Source organism: Aulonocara stuartgranti, assembly GCF_965226115.1.
Source record: "Aulonocara stuartgranti genome assembly, chromosome: 15".
NCBI lineage: Eukaryota > Metazoa > Chordata > Actinopteri > Cichliformes > Cichlidae > Aulonocara > Aulonocara stuartgranti.
The window spans coordinates 20,422,978-20,441,102 of NC_138951.1; the positions used below are offsets into that span (position 1 = coordinate 20,422,978).

An 18,125-nucleotide genomic window follows, 5' to 3' on the forward strand; every position below is an offset into this window, starting at 1 on the left:
GCTGACAGTGACAGCAGTACAGGTAATTGGGTTAATAATGGAAGGTAGTGGGCCCGAGTTGCTGTTTGCGATGATTAGAAACTAGTGATTGGGCCCATAAACATATCAGGAAATGTTTAGTGAGGTCACAGGGAGAGTGAGCTGAGGGCCATTTCCCCAGTTTTTCTAGTGCAGTGGTTCCTGGCTGACCAATAAAAAGAATCACGGTTAAGGTGCTTTTGCATTAACTTAAATTTCAGGCCCAAAAGCTGTGTTCATCTTTTATAGTGTCTGTGATCTCAGCCCACTAATATTAGCTTGCTAACTAGTGTGAACTTGTTGCACGGTTTTGAGCTAATCAGCTGCATACTAGTCACTGGGAGGTTAAATACGTTTAACCAAAACCTTCTGTGGTGATTTTTTGGGGGGGGCTAGGCCATCAGACATCTTGGTGGCACGCACACCTAGGACAACTGTATAAAATGTATGGTAAAAGGGCCACTCTTCGTCCAGTAAAGGCTTGGGCAGCTTTATTACAAACTTTGCCATTACTGTTGAATTCCCTAGAACTGCACATGTTGAAAAGCTAGAGTTGTCAAATGTTGCATTCAATCAGAAATAAAGTGAAAGAAGGAGATGGTGAACTGCTCAAGATGACAAGCAACTCGTTGGCTTTAGGTACTGACCTCATCTAATACAAAAATGTTTGGTAAGTAAGATGCTGGTGTCCTTTAATCTGCATGGTTAAAGGACACTGGTCTGACTGGTCAGACTGGTCAGATGATCTCTCAGATCATCTGACCAGTCACTCCTTGCTGTCCCCATGTCGAGACTGAAACACCGAGGGGACCGAGCTTTCGCTGTTGTGGCCCCCAAACTATGGAACAAACTGCCCCTCCATATCAGGCTGGCCCCAACACTTGAAATGTTTAAATCACTTTTAAAGACACACTTTTTTTCAAAGGCTTTCTAGGAGTATTATCAGAGTCAGTTTGTAGTCAGCTGTTGATCATTCTTAATCTTTCCACCTTGTTAATCTTATTCATTGTATATCTTATTGTTTATTCTACTCATGTTGTGATATTTAATATATACACTGATTTATTTTTATCTTTTTCAATTATATATTTATTTTGTTTATTGATTTCATTGTATGCTTAAAGTATGGTTTTTAACTGCTATCTCTGTTTTATTATTGGAAAGCACTTTGGTCAACTTTGTTGTTTTTAAAAGTGCTATATAAATAAAGTTGGATTGGATTGGATGGATGGATGGATGGATGGATTAGTCTTCAGGAAATAATTTTTAACAAACTAACTTGACCAACTTGATTTAGCATGTATTTTTTAAGGAAAGTTTCACTTGCACATAGCTGTAGGCTGAAACAGCATCAGCGGAGCAGTGGTGTTGACGAGAGAGATGACCCGGGACTGATCCATTGATCTTGTAGTAGACACGCTTCTCTAACCTTTGACTGCAGCAGTCTGATACGATCTGACATCTTACAGAGTAACTTCATTATTTATTTAGACTGTTGTCCAATATTCACTCTCTTGTTTGTGGTCTGCTAACTGCAGAAGGAAATATTTTTCTCTCGCTCCTAAATGACCCTCTGTGTTTATCAGTAATTTCCTCTCTACCATTTGCTACACAGCAGGTAGAGTATTGTAGGTTATCAAAGGAGCTTGCAAATAAAGCGTCTGGACTTCTTTAAGTTGCTTGAAGACGTTTCACCTCTCATCCGAGAAGCTTCTTCAGTTCTAAGGTCAAATGGTGGAGAGTCCCAGATATAAACCTAGTGGGAGTTTCCCCCCACAGAGGGACAAAAGGACCCCCTGATGATCCTCTAATCGCCTGAGCCAAGGTGTGAAACTGGGTGTGGGTCCCAATCAGCCAGAGTTTCGGGTGTGTTCATTGTGAAACCTGGCCCCACCTTATCATGCGAATTCCTGAGGTCAGATGGCCCAGGATGTGAGTGGGCGTTAAGGCGTCTGGGAAGGATCTCAAAACTGGATTATAGATGGCAGAGAGTTGGTGTCGTAAACCACCGCCTCTGTTCAAAGATGGTCGCTCACAGTGGACATAGATGGCTTCTTTCACTCCTCTTTCAAACCATCTGTCCTCTCTGTCCAAAATGTGAACATTGGCATCCTCGAAAGAGTGTCCTTTATCCTTAAGATGCAGATGGACTGCTGAGTCTTGTCCTGTGGAGGTGGCTCTTCTGTGTTGTGCCATGCGCTTGTGAAGTGGCTGTTTGGTCTCTCCGATGTAGAGGTCTGAGCATTCCTCGCTGCACTGTACAGCATACACCACATTGTTAAGTTTGTGTTTTGGCGTTTTGTCTTTCGGGTGAACCAGTTTCTGTCTGAGCGTGTTGCTGGGTCTGAAATACACTGGGATGTCATGCTTGGAGAAAACTCTCCTGAGTTTCTCTGATACGCCGGCTACATAGGGGATGACAATGTTGTTGCGTCTGTCCTCCCTCCTCCCTTTGCAAGCTCCTTTGACTACGATGACCTGGATGACTGAGAACCTTCACAGACATATTGTAGGTTATATAGAGTATGTGATGGAAAATTTGCTGTCTGGAGAGCTAAACTTTGAGATTAAATTTACTTTCAAACTAGCTGAAGTACGTGTAGTTTTATGTAGTTTATAACACATAAAACAGTGATATCACAATTCACCATGGCAACTCAAACGACTGAGGAATATGAACACAAGTCAATGCTGATTTTTTAAATAAGGAGGAAAGAGAACAGTCATTAATAATCAGCTTGTGTCACCCTGTTGTCATCATGTACAGAATAAAAGTTTGACATAAAATATATCATACTTATGTATGATATACTTTCTGTCGTCAAGTTTTTATATTTCATTTTGAAATCTAATTATTCAGCGGTAACCTCCATCCATCCATCCGCTCTCTTCCGCTTATCCCTGTCAGCGGTAACCTGACAGGGATAAAAATGTACACTAGATCACAAAACTGATGATAGAAATCTGATGAATTGGATCAGATTCGGTGTCCCGTTTGGACTTTAGCTATTATTAACCCAGGCAGCAACAGACTCCCTCAAGTCAGTGTTTTATTTCTACTTTATACTTTGTAGTATTTCTCTTGTTTCCATTGTTCTTGTGTATTTTTTTGTTTCCTTTTTGCTGCTCACCTGGATTGTTTGACGAACGTCCTCCCTGTTTGAAATTTGCTCTACCTCTAAGTCACAGTTATAAGTGGTGACATGTTGTTACAAAACTTTATCATAACCCGGGAGGCACCTACTGCAAATAACCGTGTAGTTAGAGTTGATATTATAAAACGATGAGCAGACAGATAATCAGGAACGACTCAGTCAAAATACAAGCTGTCGGCTCGCTCGGGTTCTTTGCACTAAGGATCTGCGGCCTGCCAAAGGATGTGGTCCTGTCAGATAATTCAGTCTGCTCATGTTGTATTCATTAGCGAACGAGTGGAATGACAGACAGCCCGCATTATGTTGCATATGTTTTTCTATACCAGTGGCTACAGTTACAGTAGGCTGCAGTTGTGTGTGTGTGTGTGTGTGTGTGTGTGTGTGTGTGGTGGTGGTGGTGGGGGGGGGGGATTTATGTTGATTATTAACAATCTAGGTTGAAAATGAAAGTTTTTCCTATTCCCAATTATTAATATAGTCCTGTACTGTGAGCCATACTCATTTACCTCTCCACAAATGATCTTATGTAAGTTGTGTGTGTGGATTACTAACAAGTAACTTATCACAAGCCTGTTTCTGCAATCTGTACAAAAACTCTCCTTTATTCACTGCCGCAAGAGCTATAAAGAAGATACATGCTGTGTTTTCCTAGACACTTTGTAACATGTTTTTCACAAAGGTCTAAATACTGTTTCAATAGCTTTTTTCTGCTGATGCCAAAAATGTAAAGAAATGCTGAATACTGGCTTCGGTATTCAGTTAATTTCATATTGAATTTCAGGTGATGCCCCTCTTTGAAACGCTTCCTCTCAGGCGGTGGAAAAAGATCCGACTAACATTTTCAGTTTATTGTTGTCACAAGACTGTCAGTCTCGTGAATACAAAGAGCGCAGTTTTTCCTGTGTGTAAGAGGAAGAGCAGATGTGATTCTCTCAGAGAGGCTGAAGAACGTTTGAAATTGAAAATCTGTTAGAAAGATGATGATAGACAGAGCAGTGGGCTGTGATGTTTGGAGTTTTTTCCCTAATTTTGAAGTTTGTGCTTACTAAAGTCTGTGACTGTTCATGCATTGTTTACTGAAATGTTTCGTATTGTGTAGTACGCACGAATCAGTTTAGCAATCCGGGACTGATGAAGGTTTGATTAAAGTTTCTTTTGGATATTGAGATTGGTGAGTTAGGCTCTCACAACCTGATGGTTTTCACTTTTCATAGTGCTGAAAATCTTCACATTTTTCCCTATCGGATGACAGCACTGACGGGATCATTACACCTGAAATTACTCCTCATATAAAGGCAAGTAAACTAAGATTACAGTATTTAATCTGCAGAAAGTGATGGATATACTGTAGTCAGTGTTGGGTATTGGTCAGAGACTTGCAGACAGTGATCAACTAATGGGTCTTCACCCAAAGTGTGCTCAAGGTCACAGTTGTCATTTTACTGGCAAGAACCTGTGAATTGTGATGGATTGCGAACCGGATGAGCCACATCATTGATATTCTGGCTCTGTAATGGAGTAATTCAGTAATTACATCATAGTTATTAATCAAACAATAAGCTACATAAGTTCCTCGATTGTCTGCGTGATTTGGGGGGGGGTAGGAAAAATGTTCCAGCATAGTTTTTTATGTGCGTTGCACAACAGCGGCTTTTCATGACAGTTCATGTGGAAGATGAGGCAAAAGTATTAGAGTGATTTATGACTGCTGAGGAGCGATGATTACATCTTCTTTCTAAAAAGAGCGAAGAAGAAAGTCACATTTGCAGACGTACAAAGAAGCAAACGTGAAACACTGGCAAACATGTAAAAGTGACAAGAAAGTAAAGAGAGCGCTGCGCTCATGCAAGAAACAACAACCCGCGACTGCAAGAATAACATCAAAGCTCTGTGCGGACCTGTAAAACGGTATATAATGGTCACACAGAGTTAGCAGTGAGAGGTACCCAGACCCCGAGTGATGCAGCCAAGCAGCTGATTCGGCTTCATTTCTGACTTGCACTGTTGTAATAATAAAGGCAGAGATGAGCAGTGATGTTATATCCTGCATGCTCTCAGAGAAGAATCACTGTAACCACATTGTTCTGTGCTCTTCTACCAACTTTGCCCTAAGCTTTGTGTTATTGCTTATTAATACTTAAACAGTCTACTAAAAGGATTTGTGCAAATTACATAGGTGTTACAAGTTAATAATAGAATAATAGAATGTTAAAATCTAAGTTTGGGAACCATCAGTCACATGGAATAGACTGTAAAATCTAAACAGATGAATAGAGATAAATGTATTTTCTTATGAATGTACAAAAATTGAAATGTTGAGGTGAAGCAGAAGAACCGTTTAAATTAGAAAGTTGAGTACTAGCAAGTCAAGTGTTGTCAAGTATAGTACTTGATTATTGTACTGAGTTACTTTCCACCTCTGCCTGAGTGTACCTGGTAATGGTAGGGCTTCGAGTCTTTTTAACTTCAGTGTCAATGTGAAAGACAGTCATTGCTAAAACACAAACCAGCATGCAAACAAAAAGCAAGTCCTCTAACAAGAGAAAAATGTATCACAGGGTGATACTACTGCGCACATGTTGTTACTCATATTCAAAGTAGTACACCAACTAGCACAGGCACGACATATGACATCAGTTGCATTTTCTTTTGTTGTCTATAGACTAAAATACATCAAATGATGCTATAACTGTGACTAAGAAGCTGGCAAAAATCAAAGGAGGAAATGCAACCTACTGATGTGGGTGCGCATTTATATTTATCACCTATAAATGTAATCTGGAACACCTCTGGGCTCTCCTAATCTGAGCTGGTAGGAATGTGAATAACCCGATGAAGGTTTTGTCAGTTTTATTATGTCACAAAGCAACCAGATCCAGAACAGGCATTTAAAATAGGTTCTCAATGAAAACAAAGTATAATAAGAAGTGGCAGCTGATGACAGCCACATGTGCAGACAGTTCATGCTGCCTGATGAGTCACACAGGTGACAAAGAGCGTCTTAAGCGTTAGGTGCTATTTCAGGGAGATGCTTAAACTAGTGCTCCTCGAGTTGTTGTAGTGTGTCTGCTACAGAAACAATAAGACATTAATTAGATTAACACATTGCATGCACATGTTAGAAAACATCAAGCTACATAGTAAAAAAAGGAACTTTTTAAGCTTTTGCTTCTTTAAAGGACAACGTTAATTGTTAGGGGGGGGGGGGGGGTGTCGTCTTTCAAATAAATGAGGAAATAAGGCTTGTTAGAAGCTTTGAAAGTTCGACATTGAAAAGAGCGCAAGACCAATATATTTAAATTCACAGTCTTACCAGGACACGGATGACATTTACTGCGCATAAAACTCCAAGTGGAGGGTATAAAGTAAGTAAAGTGATCAAATTTAGGGCAAAATGATTTGATGTTGAAGGAGACAGATGTGAGCATTGGCTCAAGGATATGGCTGTGGTAACCAGTACAGTGTGTGTGTGTGTGTGTGTGTGTCTGTGCATATATGAGAGTTTCTAAAACTTCTAGCATCAATATTTTACTGCTACTTACTTAGAACAGCGTGTGGCCTCCCTAACAGAGCTTAAGCACATACATGCACAGTTCTTAGATGACGCTTTTACCCACTGCTTGTCTGCTGCATATTCTATGGTATATATTTTTACCCCATTACCTTTTTTTTTTTTAACTCTTAAGAAGAACATGAGTTTCTTTTTGGAAAGCACTGAGTTTCTTATTTCCCTCTCGTCTGAAATGAATGCTGCAAAGTTCATTAGTAAATGTGCTTTAAAGAAAACTCCTGATTCAGATGTCACAGTTGGATATAAGGAATGTAGAGCAGTAGTTTAGGACCCAAGAGGCAAGACCTAGAGAGATCAAACAGAAAGTCAAGAAAATGTGAGAAACCAACAGAATCCAAAAATGTGTAGAAAAAAGGCCAAAAAATAAATGCAAAAAAGAACTTTCCCCAGAACTTTCTTAATTCTTCAGGGCACAGAATCAAAAAGGTGCTGGAAACATTCCTCAGATCCTTTGGTCCATATTGACGTGGCAGCATCACACACTTCCTGCAGATTTGTCAGCCGCACACGGACGATGTCTTGTCTTCTACCAAAAGGAGCTCTGTTAAATTTCTATGTTTGGAGGTCATTTAAATCCAGTGAATTCATTGTCACGTTCAAAAATCCAGTTTGAGATGACCTAAACTTTGTGACATGGTGTGTTATCCTGCTTGAAGTGGCCATCATAAGATGCGTACACTGTGGTCATAAGGGGGTGTACGTGGTTAGCAGCAGTACTTGGGTAGGCTGTTTAAACAGTGCTCCTCTGATACTAAGGAGCCCAAAGTGTCTCAAGATAATATCCCACCCACTAATAGAGTTCGAGCACCAGCCTGAACCACTGGCACAAGGCAGGGTGGATCCATGCTTTCATGCTGTTCATGCCAAAGTACAAATGACACAATTAAGACATCAAGGCTCACCAGAAGGTTTCTGTTGTCCAGTTTTGATGAGCCCATGTTAAATGTGACCTCAGTTTCCTGTTTCTATCTGACAGCAGTGGCACCTTGTGGGGTCTTCTGCTGCTGTTGTTTGTCTTGTTCATTCTTCTGCATTCCTCACTTGTAAAAAGTGGTTATTTGGGTTGATTTTGACATCCTATCAGATCCACTTCCTCTTCCGATCTGTGGCATCAACAAGACATTTTCTCCCAGAGAACTACCGCTCACTGGATTTTTCCTCTTTTTCTGATCACGCTGTAAACTCTTTGGGAAAATTCCCAATGCTTCTGAAATACTCTGACCAGTCCAGCTGGACAACAATCATACTTGAATCACCATTCTTCATGATTCTGATCCTCAGTTTGAACTTCAGCAGGTTACTTCGACCATGCATACATGTCTAAAGTCACTGAGTTGCTGACATTTGATTGGCTGACTAGATATTTGCATTTACGAGCAGCTGAACGGGGACACCTAATGAAGTGACCCACAAATATAAGCTAGAGTGCAGCATAGAGGTATACATGGTCATTGTTGTAAAAGGTGCAATGAAAACAGTTGCTGAAGCATAAATAAATACAAGTTGATATTGGATAATTTCAGGAGATGATCATCGGTGGCATCCTTTTTTGTGCCTAGTATCGAAGAATACTGCACCAACAGAATAGCTTTGTATCTGATATGAAACAGTGAAATTGTCTCCTAGGATTACAAACTGGGCTTGGGACCAATTTAATGAGCCTATGGTTTGCTGTTCCAAATCGCAGCCTACCACTGATTTGACTGCAGCCGTGGCATGCAGTTCCACCAGCCCGAAATAGCCTTGTGATGATGCCTAATCTCAAGAGTCCTTCATTCCAGTCACACAGCCATGTGAAAGCAAGTGATCAAGTATTCTCTTGCATCAAAGTTGCATAATGAGGATGTTTTAAATGATATTCCACTGTAGACCTGATCAGATGGGAAAGCAGCGCTAAGAGAAGACTTATTATTTCTGTAGTTATAGATATGCATTCCATACGAAGACTTTCTCCTCCGTGGCTCTGTGGGATTTTCACGGCTGTGGGATTAACATGGCTTCCTATTCCCTCCCACTGCGTTCTCAACTGCACAGTAATTTACCATTGTTCAGTCCTGTTCATGATTATGCTGTCAGCACTGTGTGCAGAATTGTTCAGATTTAAAGAGTGATGGGGAGGAGGATGAGGAGGAGGGCGGCCAGCAGCATTCATTCCCGTCTCACTCAGTCACAATTTTACATCTTTTCTCCAAAAATGACAGAGCAGACAGATGAGAAGAAATGAATCTTCATCACCTAATTCTTTTGTCTGATCCAAGTTTCATCACTTCTAGTTAATCATTTTTTCTTTCGTCATCTTCATTCTTTCATCACTTTAAATTATAATGACAGTTGTCTGTGAGGAGGCTGCATTTTGAATTTAAATGGATCTATTCTGCCTTTGTCTCACGCTCTAAATGAAGCTACCTGGCATGACATTAATCCTTCTGTGTCATAATCACTGACTTTCTATACAAGATGGACAGTCACTGTGACATCACCCCTTTAGTTAGTTCTGTTCTGTTTTAACATCTTGAGTTGAGAATTTTGTCCATCTTAATTTAAATAAGGTGGAAGCCACAGTGTAAAACACAATGAGCATCATGTTGTATAACACACTGCTCCCCGGGCGCTAGATTGGTGGCTGCCCACTGCTTCACTGAGTGAATGGGTTAAATGGGATCAATAAAAGATACATTATTATTATTATAAAATAAGACTTGGTCATTAATTAGAGACCAAAAACATATCAATAAACTGTTTACTGAGATATTAAATGTGGTGAAAAGTACGTTCATTTTTCCATGCATAGTCTGGCTTCTTTTTACATTAAAAGAAGTTGCAGGTCTTTGCTTCTTTTATGAGAGCTGGAAGCTCTGTCCATCTTTTATATACAGTCTATGGAGCCTATAGATATGTCTTTATTATTTCCTTCTCTCTTATTATTTCTTATTTCTTTGTTATTTTTTGCACCATTTGACTTTGTCTGTTTCAGCACCAGTCTGCAATTCACACAATATTCTCTGATTTTTAAGGTTAAATAATAGTAAAAAAGTTGGACTTTAAAACAAATGTTTTTTTTATCTAGAAGATAGTTTTTGTTTTCTTTGAAGTATTGAAATATTTCAATGTTTTTTCTTAATACTTACTTGAGTATAGTGAGAATCCCCAAGGATTTTTAAAAGTTAGAGCTAAAGTGCCCCCCCCCCCCCCCCCAATTCTTAGGTTTTTTGTAAATTCAGCAAACTGAGGCTGGATCACGAACATGGTCAGAACGCATCTGGTCAAATACAATTTTACCTCCTCCTGTATATCCTTCTGTATTGGCGGCTGTTTCTGCAAATACAGGAAGTTTTCAGCCTTTGATGGAAGGCGAGATGTCCCTTTCCTTATTTCGACCAGGCCGGCTTGTCGACTCAGTCGGCCCTGCAGTGCAGGCTCTCACCGATTGTGTGCCCCCAGAGTCCCATAAATTGTAGAAACCTGCATATGCCCTGTGATAATGAGATGCTTTCTAGCAACCACACCAGCTCCCCTTTCTAACACTGGTGCACAGCACAAATGTACCACATCTTATGCCCAGACTGTGGCCTCTTCAGCCATCTGTAAGAACTCCCAGAAAGACTGTCGTACTTACCTTACTGTGATGGCTGATGAGTCATTGTGCCATATTCAGTTTAATGTTTTTGTTTTATGGTTTGCAGCTGAATAGTTGGTGAAGTCTCCTTTTAATGGCACAAAAAGGAGGGACCATAATTTATTGGCACTGAGTGAATGTAGGCTCACTTATTCCCCATTATTGTGAGTATAATTTTCTCAGTATACTGTCACTAAATGATTGTGTAACTGTTTGGTCACTGTTTGTTACTGTTTGTATTTACTGTGCAAGGAACGGGGCTTGCAGACTAGCTTTGGCTATAAATGCATCTCTTGGTTCATGTTGCATATTGTGTCCTATAATAATAAAAAATAAATAAACTACATATAAAATAAATACAGTTCTCATACTGCTACAGAGTTATTCTGTGTCCTGATTTTTGCCCTCATTTTTCTCTGCAGGGGTCTGGGGCAGAAGCAGGCTCCGGGCAGAAAATAGAAAGATGCAGCTCTAGTTTAGGGTTATGTTTTGAAGTCTTTTTGGTATATTTTCAGTTTTTTGCAGGATTCACAGCATCTGTCAGACTAATTTGAGCCTTTGTGCTGTGGGAAGCCAGTAGTGGAGCAATGTGTGATGTTTTAACTGGTTATGTTGGTGTAAAATATTACACATTGCAGAGGGTTTTTTTTTTTTTACACATGCATTCTTGTGTCATTAAATATTCACTTTCTATGCAAGGTGAGCTAACAATTGTAACATTTGTCAGAATGACAACAGAGAAACTTTCCATGCTCTAAGCAGAGAGTGGAATGTAAGAAGTCATGAAGCATTACACATGAATTACTGTGATTTTTCACTCTTTCTTCCATTCAAATACATTTTTTAAAGTCCCATTCATTTTTATGGGACTCTGTCACACTTGTCAGAGTGTTTTTGCACGCCGTTACAAACTCCATCCTCCTGTGTAATGAATAACGGTGGCAAATTTTATTTGACATTATAGCAATTTCCCTGAGCTCTAATTGTCCTTGGAAAGTAGCAATCATCGCTCAGTATAACAGAAACCATTCCCCATTCATCAGAAGACATAATAAGCTTTATAGTGGTGACAATTGCAAGAGCGCTTTCTCTTCTGACTGCCAAGGACAATGAAAATGTTTGAAGTATATTTAGAAATTTGTACAGATGAATGCAGTGAATGTAATGTCAAACAAAGGAGAGAGAGGGAGGCAAGTTCTGGATCTGGATCTGGATCCTTCTTTAGTCACCAGTAAAATGTATCAACAAATGTTTGATGGAGTGACCTGAAATCTGGTTCAGATACACCTGTAGATGAATTGTAGTCACCTTATTAATGCCTCAGAGTTGTCTTTTTACAGCACTGCAGTAAATCCATAACTACAGTGTTGCTATATAAACTCCACTGTAGACATGTAGTTTCTTAGAAATGTAACTTTATGTCATGTCATGAACTGCAGGCAAAGGGAATCCAAACGTAGATATGTGGAGACAGGTTAAATCAAACAAAAGCAAGTTTTTATTTCAGCTGATGGAAAAAGTCTAAAAAAAAGTACATAGTATGGATGGATGGATGGATGGATAGGTAGATTAAAAAAACACACAGGTTAAGATAATTAAATGCAGTGAGGCAGGAGGGGAAGTAAAATTAAACACAAGACACTAGAGACAAAAGACTATCAAAATAAAACAGGAAGGGAAAATTGTTAAATGGTGAAATGCAGACACATAAAAGGTGGGTTGACACAAGAGAATAAGACAGGAAATACTGAGGGAACAAATTAAACTCTAAAACTAAAACTAAATTATAACAAGTACTACAGACTCCAAAATACTCAAGCAAAAATAAAAATCAGTTTAAAAAAAATCTATAACATAACAAAACTTTATCTAATATGTGCTTTAGCCACACCTTTTTTTGTACTCAAAATACAAATGTATGTATTTAAAACACAACATTGATGTTTGTTATGAAGTATTAAATTTTTTTATCAGTACTGGTGTAGTGCAACACCGCTGTATGCACTGTTTTAATAATCTGTGTATAGGCTCCATTTTTTCTCTCCCTCCCACATCAGCTTGCTGGCAAACAATGACACGTCAAGTCTACAGCATCTCTACATCGGCTAACATTCATTTAGTAAACATGAACTCACAGTAATGTTCCCATTAGCATCACTTTGTCTGATGTTAAAGATTATGTCTGCTAAACCTTTGGTATAAAACTTTGGTATAATAGCACAGTTTTGGTGAAACTCTTAAATGAAAGAGCGACTGCCTTGGCTTTTAGATTGTTTTAGATGTGGTTTGCAAAACTGACTTTCAGTTAGGAAATTCTAACAAAAACCTTTGCAAAGGTTTTCTCTAACCTCTTCCACCCTGGTACATTCACTGAAGAGGCCACTCAGGACTATTACGACTGAAATAATTGCTGTAACTTTTTGCGCTTCAATGCAGTTTGAAACTTTTTGAGTTTTAGGTGGGAGTATGTAGAACATGTGCAGTAACATCAATGTTTCCTGGCTCATTATAAAGCTGTTTTTTTATTAGCCTGATGTAAAATTGTAAGTATTTGCTGGTGTTTTTCATTTCTTATAATGGACTGGTGGCACAGTTATGCCGATTTTGTTGTATTTCAAATTCCTCTCAAGTGTCTCCTATTCACTGAGCCCAAGGTTGTTCATGTTGGCCTTCGGTTTTGCAGCTTTTGCTATATTTTAGATTAATTGGTACTCAGTAGGTTAGTGGAAAAATGACTTGCTGTTTGATCGTGACCGTTTTTAACAAGATTTCATCTGAATTATGAATCATTTCTGCCCTGACTCGTCTCTCAGATATTGCATTACCTGTATGACTCAAAATCTTTACAGACGCTAAATACCGTGAATACTGATTAAATTTAACTTCGACCTTCAACTAAATCATGCACGACTCGTACTGTTTCCCCTTTATGTGAGTCACTTATCTGAGGGAAACAGATAAGGGTTCAAGGAATCTTCAGGCGCAAAAACTTTTCATCCAAGGTCTTGAGCTCACTTTGGCTTTCTAAGTTTCCCTGTTGTTTTTGACAGTGTTGTGTTATTGATCGTTCTCCACAGGAGCTGGAGCAGCAGTTTGAGAGGGAGCGTCAGTCACTGGAGGAGCAGAAGACGCTGCTCAGGCAGCAGCTGGATGAGCTGAGGGAGGAGCTGACGTCCAAACTCAATGCAGCCACTGAGGAGGTACGACACATTGACTTTGTAAAACTTCTGTTCAAGTGTGCAAACAATATATTGTGTAAATACGCTGCTCAAAAAAGTTAAAGGAACACTTTGAAAACAGATCAGAAGCATCTCAATGGAAAGAAGAAAAACTGAAAGGTTTAAATTTTATTCTTGACCTTTTAAATCAGTTTAGTGCCCGTTCTTGAGATCAGATGAAGCGATGTCCTTGAGCACATGGAGTTTCTTTAAGTATGTGCACACTTTGGTAAAAGTTTAGATTTTTTTTTTAAATACACACATATACTATTACAGTTGTTTTAACTTCCGGTCAGTTTTCTCACCACAGAAAGTTTAAGAAACCTACATCTGAATCTTGAGCTTTTCAAAAAATGTGTTCCCAGAGTGTTAAAAACTGCTTGCTGTTTTTAAGCTGAAATAAAAACACATTTCAGTCATGTTAGCCCCTGAAAAATGAGCTGAGGATCGCTTCTAAGAATCACAGCTTCCGTCGCTCTTAAAGGACACAGAAAAATTAAGTGTGTGAAAAAATAGAGCTTGTAAACTCAAACTGAGCCCAGGAGAGGAGGTAACTGGGTTCAAGATTTCTTTTTATAAAACTTTAAACCCAAAGCTTCAGTTTTAATTCTTTTTGAACCTGACTGCACCTGAGCAGGTCAGATCAGCTCTGCTGCAAAACAACAAGACTTTAGTACTTGTGTAGTAAAGTAGCTGAACAAGAAAGAATAAAGATGAGAGTTTAGCTCAAATGATTATGAATGAATTAAATTGATTGCATACTAAAACACTGAATCAGTAAATGGTTTTCAGTTTCAAGGTTTCCTCAGTATAAATCTGCTGCCACTATTTGTTGTTGTTTTTTGGGGTACTTTATGCAAACATTTTTAGCCACTACTTCAGACATTTGGGGAAATTAATATGTGATGCATTTCAAAACTATTTTGCTATGTTAGCAAAAAAAAAATATGGGCTTGGCTCATTTAAAAATCTGAAATGGAAACAGTCATTGAATGTATTTTTGATGGAAATTCCACCTCGCTGAGCCTAAAATGCTGATGTAGTTTCAAGGTTGGTGCCACACTGAGCTACAGCCTGAAGTGTAACAGAGAGGCGGGTGTGGACAGAGTCTATTCTCTCTGCCTCACTCTGTCTGTCTGTCCTCCCTGCAGGTGTCTCGGCTGCAGCAAGAAGTACAGCAGGGGGAGAATGATATTAAAACAGCTGAGGGGCAGATCTCCACACTGAAGGAGGCGCAGGACAAGCTGCTGGAGGAGCTGGATGCTACACGGGCCCGACTGAGAGAGACCAGCAACCTGCTGACTGCACTGCAGGTCAGGCAAACAAAGCACACGTCAGCCTGGGCACTGAACTTTACAACAGCATACTTAACCTCAAACATCTTGATGCATGGTCAAACATCCAGGTGAGGAAATCCCAAAAGCTTGATTCTGTTTATCTGGACGTAGTGTTTTCAGTGGGAGAAACATTTCATCACTCATCACTGACTTCTTCAGCCTCAACCAACTGCAGGTTTCCCCAACCTTATAAACAACTGCTGCCTAAGCGAAAACCCTTAGTGTTCCCTTATTTGTCAGGAGTATCGGAACAGTTGTGACGCGTTTTCTCTCAACACTGCATCTCTATGGCTTTCAAACCCCCAAACACGCTTGCACCACTAATTGGCCCATCCTGAGGATCGGGTCTCCCAGCACAAACAGAGTAATGTAGTGTACGCTGTTAAGATTTCCATGATTTATACATCGGGGAAACCAAACAACCTCTGGCAAAGCGGATGGCACAACACAGAAGAGCTAACTCGCACCTATTTACACCTACAGGCTTTCACTCTACACTCTTTCAATGATGAGGATGTACACATCCTGGACAGGGAGGAATGCTGGTTTGAGCGGAGAGTCAAAGAGGCAATTTATGTGAAAAGGGAAAGAACATCTCTGATTTGAGGAGGGGGCCTAAGGGTACATCTTTCACCATCTTAAAATGCTGTGATTGCAGCCATTCCCCAACTCTCTGTGAGTGGTATTCATCGCCACTGATCAGTGGTCATTGATCAGTGGTTGTTGATCAGTAGCTGTTGATCAATGGTCATGACAATTTGTATATTAATTTGTATGTTAATTTGTATATTATATTCATTCTGTGGTGCTAGTTTCAGTCATTATGCTAATGTACTGTTTATAAGGTTGGGGAAACCTGCAGTTAGCTGAGACTGAAGAAGTCACTTGGATGGAAACGTCCAGATGAACAGAATCAACTTCCTGGGATGAACCTCGAACCTTAACTTATCTGTGAAGCAACAGTTCACTCTAAAATCAAATAAACATTTTTTGTTTTTTTCTGTGCTGCTATTTACCCATAACGATTGTCCTTCTCCTAAACATTATGTAACCAGATAGCATTTTCTTTTCTTTGTACTCATCAAAGTGCTAAAATAATATATTTGAAACACTGCAACAATGTCTCTTTTTAAAAATTAGTGTCCTGGTTTAAAAAAAGAAAATCGTAAATTTTGTTGTAGCAGTTTCTCCTTTTCTATTTTTAGCATGGCTTCTGTGTCCCTGCTGTGTTAGGATGTTAGGATTGACATTGCCAGAAGCCAACATGTTGTGCTGTCTGTTAGCAGTGTCACACTACATAGCTTTATTTTTTTGTCCTGCAAAAAATCCACCTACGAAGCTGGATTCTCTCCTTATATCTAATATCCCACAATGCTTTGTGAAAGGCTGTCTATAACTGATTGTCACTTTTAAGGCATCCCATACTGGCCTTCCTTGTGTTGTGGAAAAGCCTGAGAGATGAATGAGAAGAAGGAGAGCAGTTCACAAAATTAACATCTACAAAGCATAAATCATATTTTCATTTAGCCTATTACCTCACATTATCCTTTACATAGAGTATGGAGGATCCAGTGCAGGAAACATCTGACTCAGCTTGTTTTTGGGCATGCAGATTGACCACTGACACCATCATTGAGATTAAAGTTAATTTAGATAAATTTCATAACTTTGGTTTCACTAAGGTGCACACTGGGGCACCTGAAAATTTGTAGCTTACTTACACCCTGTAATTAAGAACATACATTCCGTTCTGCCTTGTCAGACACAGTTGGTCCCCATAAACCTTAGTTTGCTAAGAAAAACCAAACATCACAGTTCTACACAAAGGTTACAGCACAGTCAACTCACGACAACCTGTTTAACGAGCAGGTAGTGCAGAGAAATTCAATAAGACCAAATGTATGCTGATGTAAAAGCAAAGAAGTAACTTTATAACATTTTTCAGAATTTTGCACAGGCTGTTTAACGGGCCTGAACATGAGAGCGCAATATATGTGTAGAAAGTTCCTTAAAGACAGAAAAGACAAAATAGTAATGATGCAAATCATAGTCTTTGAAAACAGAAAGTGTCTAATGGTGAATACACGGGTCTCTCTCTCTCTGCACTCAGTAAAGGCGTAGGCTGCTCAGTCTCACACCACTGCTGAAATTATTCTGCCTTCAGCAACTTTTCCTTTTTGTTGCTTCCCTTGTTAGCTGGCTCTTTAGCTTGCAGGTGCTGTGAATGTGTGCATGACTGGCATTTAGACAGCATGCACGTCAGACCAAAACTTCAGCTAGGCAGGTCAAAACTTGTTGAGAATCTTAAGTGATGTGCACACCACAGAGTTTAAGTGTAACATATGATTTAGACTGCAATGGTGGACTGAAGCCAATGTGTCCTTCTCTCAGGGAGAGCTGGAGACCCAAAAACGTCAGCATGAAGCCAAACTCATCACCACCAAAGAAGAAGAAAAACATAAGATGGACAAGATGGCTCTGGAGCTGGAGCTCAAATGGACTGAAACACTCAGGTGTGTGTGTGTACCGGTTTAGATGTCTTTGTGGGGACTAAAAATTAGATGTCAATTAGATGTCCTCAGTAAGATAGAAAAATAAGAATGTGTGTATGTATTTTAAATGGAAAAGCAACAATAGCATCCTCCGTCTTCATCTTTTCTTTTAACAGAGTATGAAATTGAGAACAGATGGGTAATTTCTGTCTTTTTATTTACTTATTTTCATTTCCTGCTGTTAGTAGATTAAACACACACACAAATGCACGTAAACACACACACACACGGGTCCTGCTGCTTCCACCGTTGACTGTGACAGAGCATTAGTCTTGGTGGGCTCTGCAGCTTTTCAGCTCAATCCAGTGTTAAAGTCTCTGTTAACGTCCATAGACCTTTGAAGAGTGATTATTCAAAATCCTCTCAGAGTAAAATTGACTGTTTTCAGGTGTGAACTGATGTACTTTTCACACAGCTACTAAATGACTCTGTTAGAGTTTTTGTCAGGATTCAACAGCATCTGATGAATTCTTCCTTTTGAGGCCAAAGTGAAAGTGCTGCGGTAATCGTAACATCTCATCTATACCTCTGTTTCTGTTTGTGGAGTTTTGCCTTGAAAGTTCATGCACACGCTTTCTTAAATCGATAATTAATTCCCTCCATTCATAAGTTCCACATCGACAGTTATTACGCAAAGGGTATTGTGTACTTTGTGACA

General features: G+C 39.5%; 1 protein-coding gene across 6 annotated transcripts in view; it reads left to right on the forward strand.

Annotated features, from left to right (window-relative positions):
• The window catches only part of fam184ab (family with sequence similarity 184 member Ab), a 216,016-nt gene that overhangs the window by 121,512 nt on the left and 76,379 nt on the right, over nt 1–18,125 (forward strand). For all 6 annotated transcript variants that reach the window (XM_082504918.1, XM_082504923.1, XM_082504919.1 and 3 more), the window contains exons 10-12: nt 13,438–13,560; nt 14,730–14,891; nt 17,307–17,428. In XM_082504918.1, the coding sequence (XP_082361044.1) occupies nt 13,438–13,560; nt 14,730–14,891; nt 17,307–17,428 (407 nt within the window). The remainder of the gene's footprint in view (nt 1–13,437; nt 13,561–14,729; nt 14,892–17,306; nt 17,429–18,125) is intronic.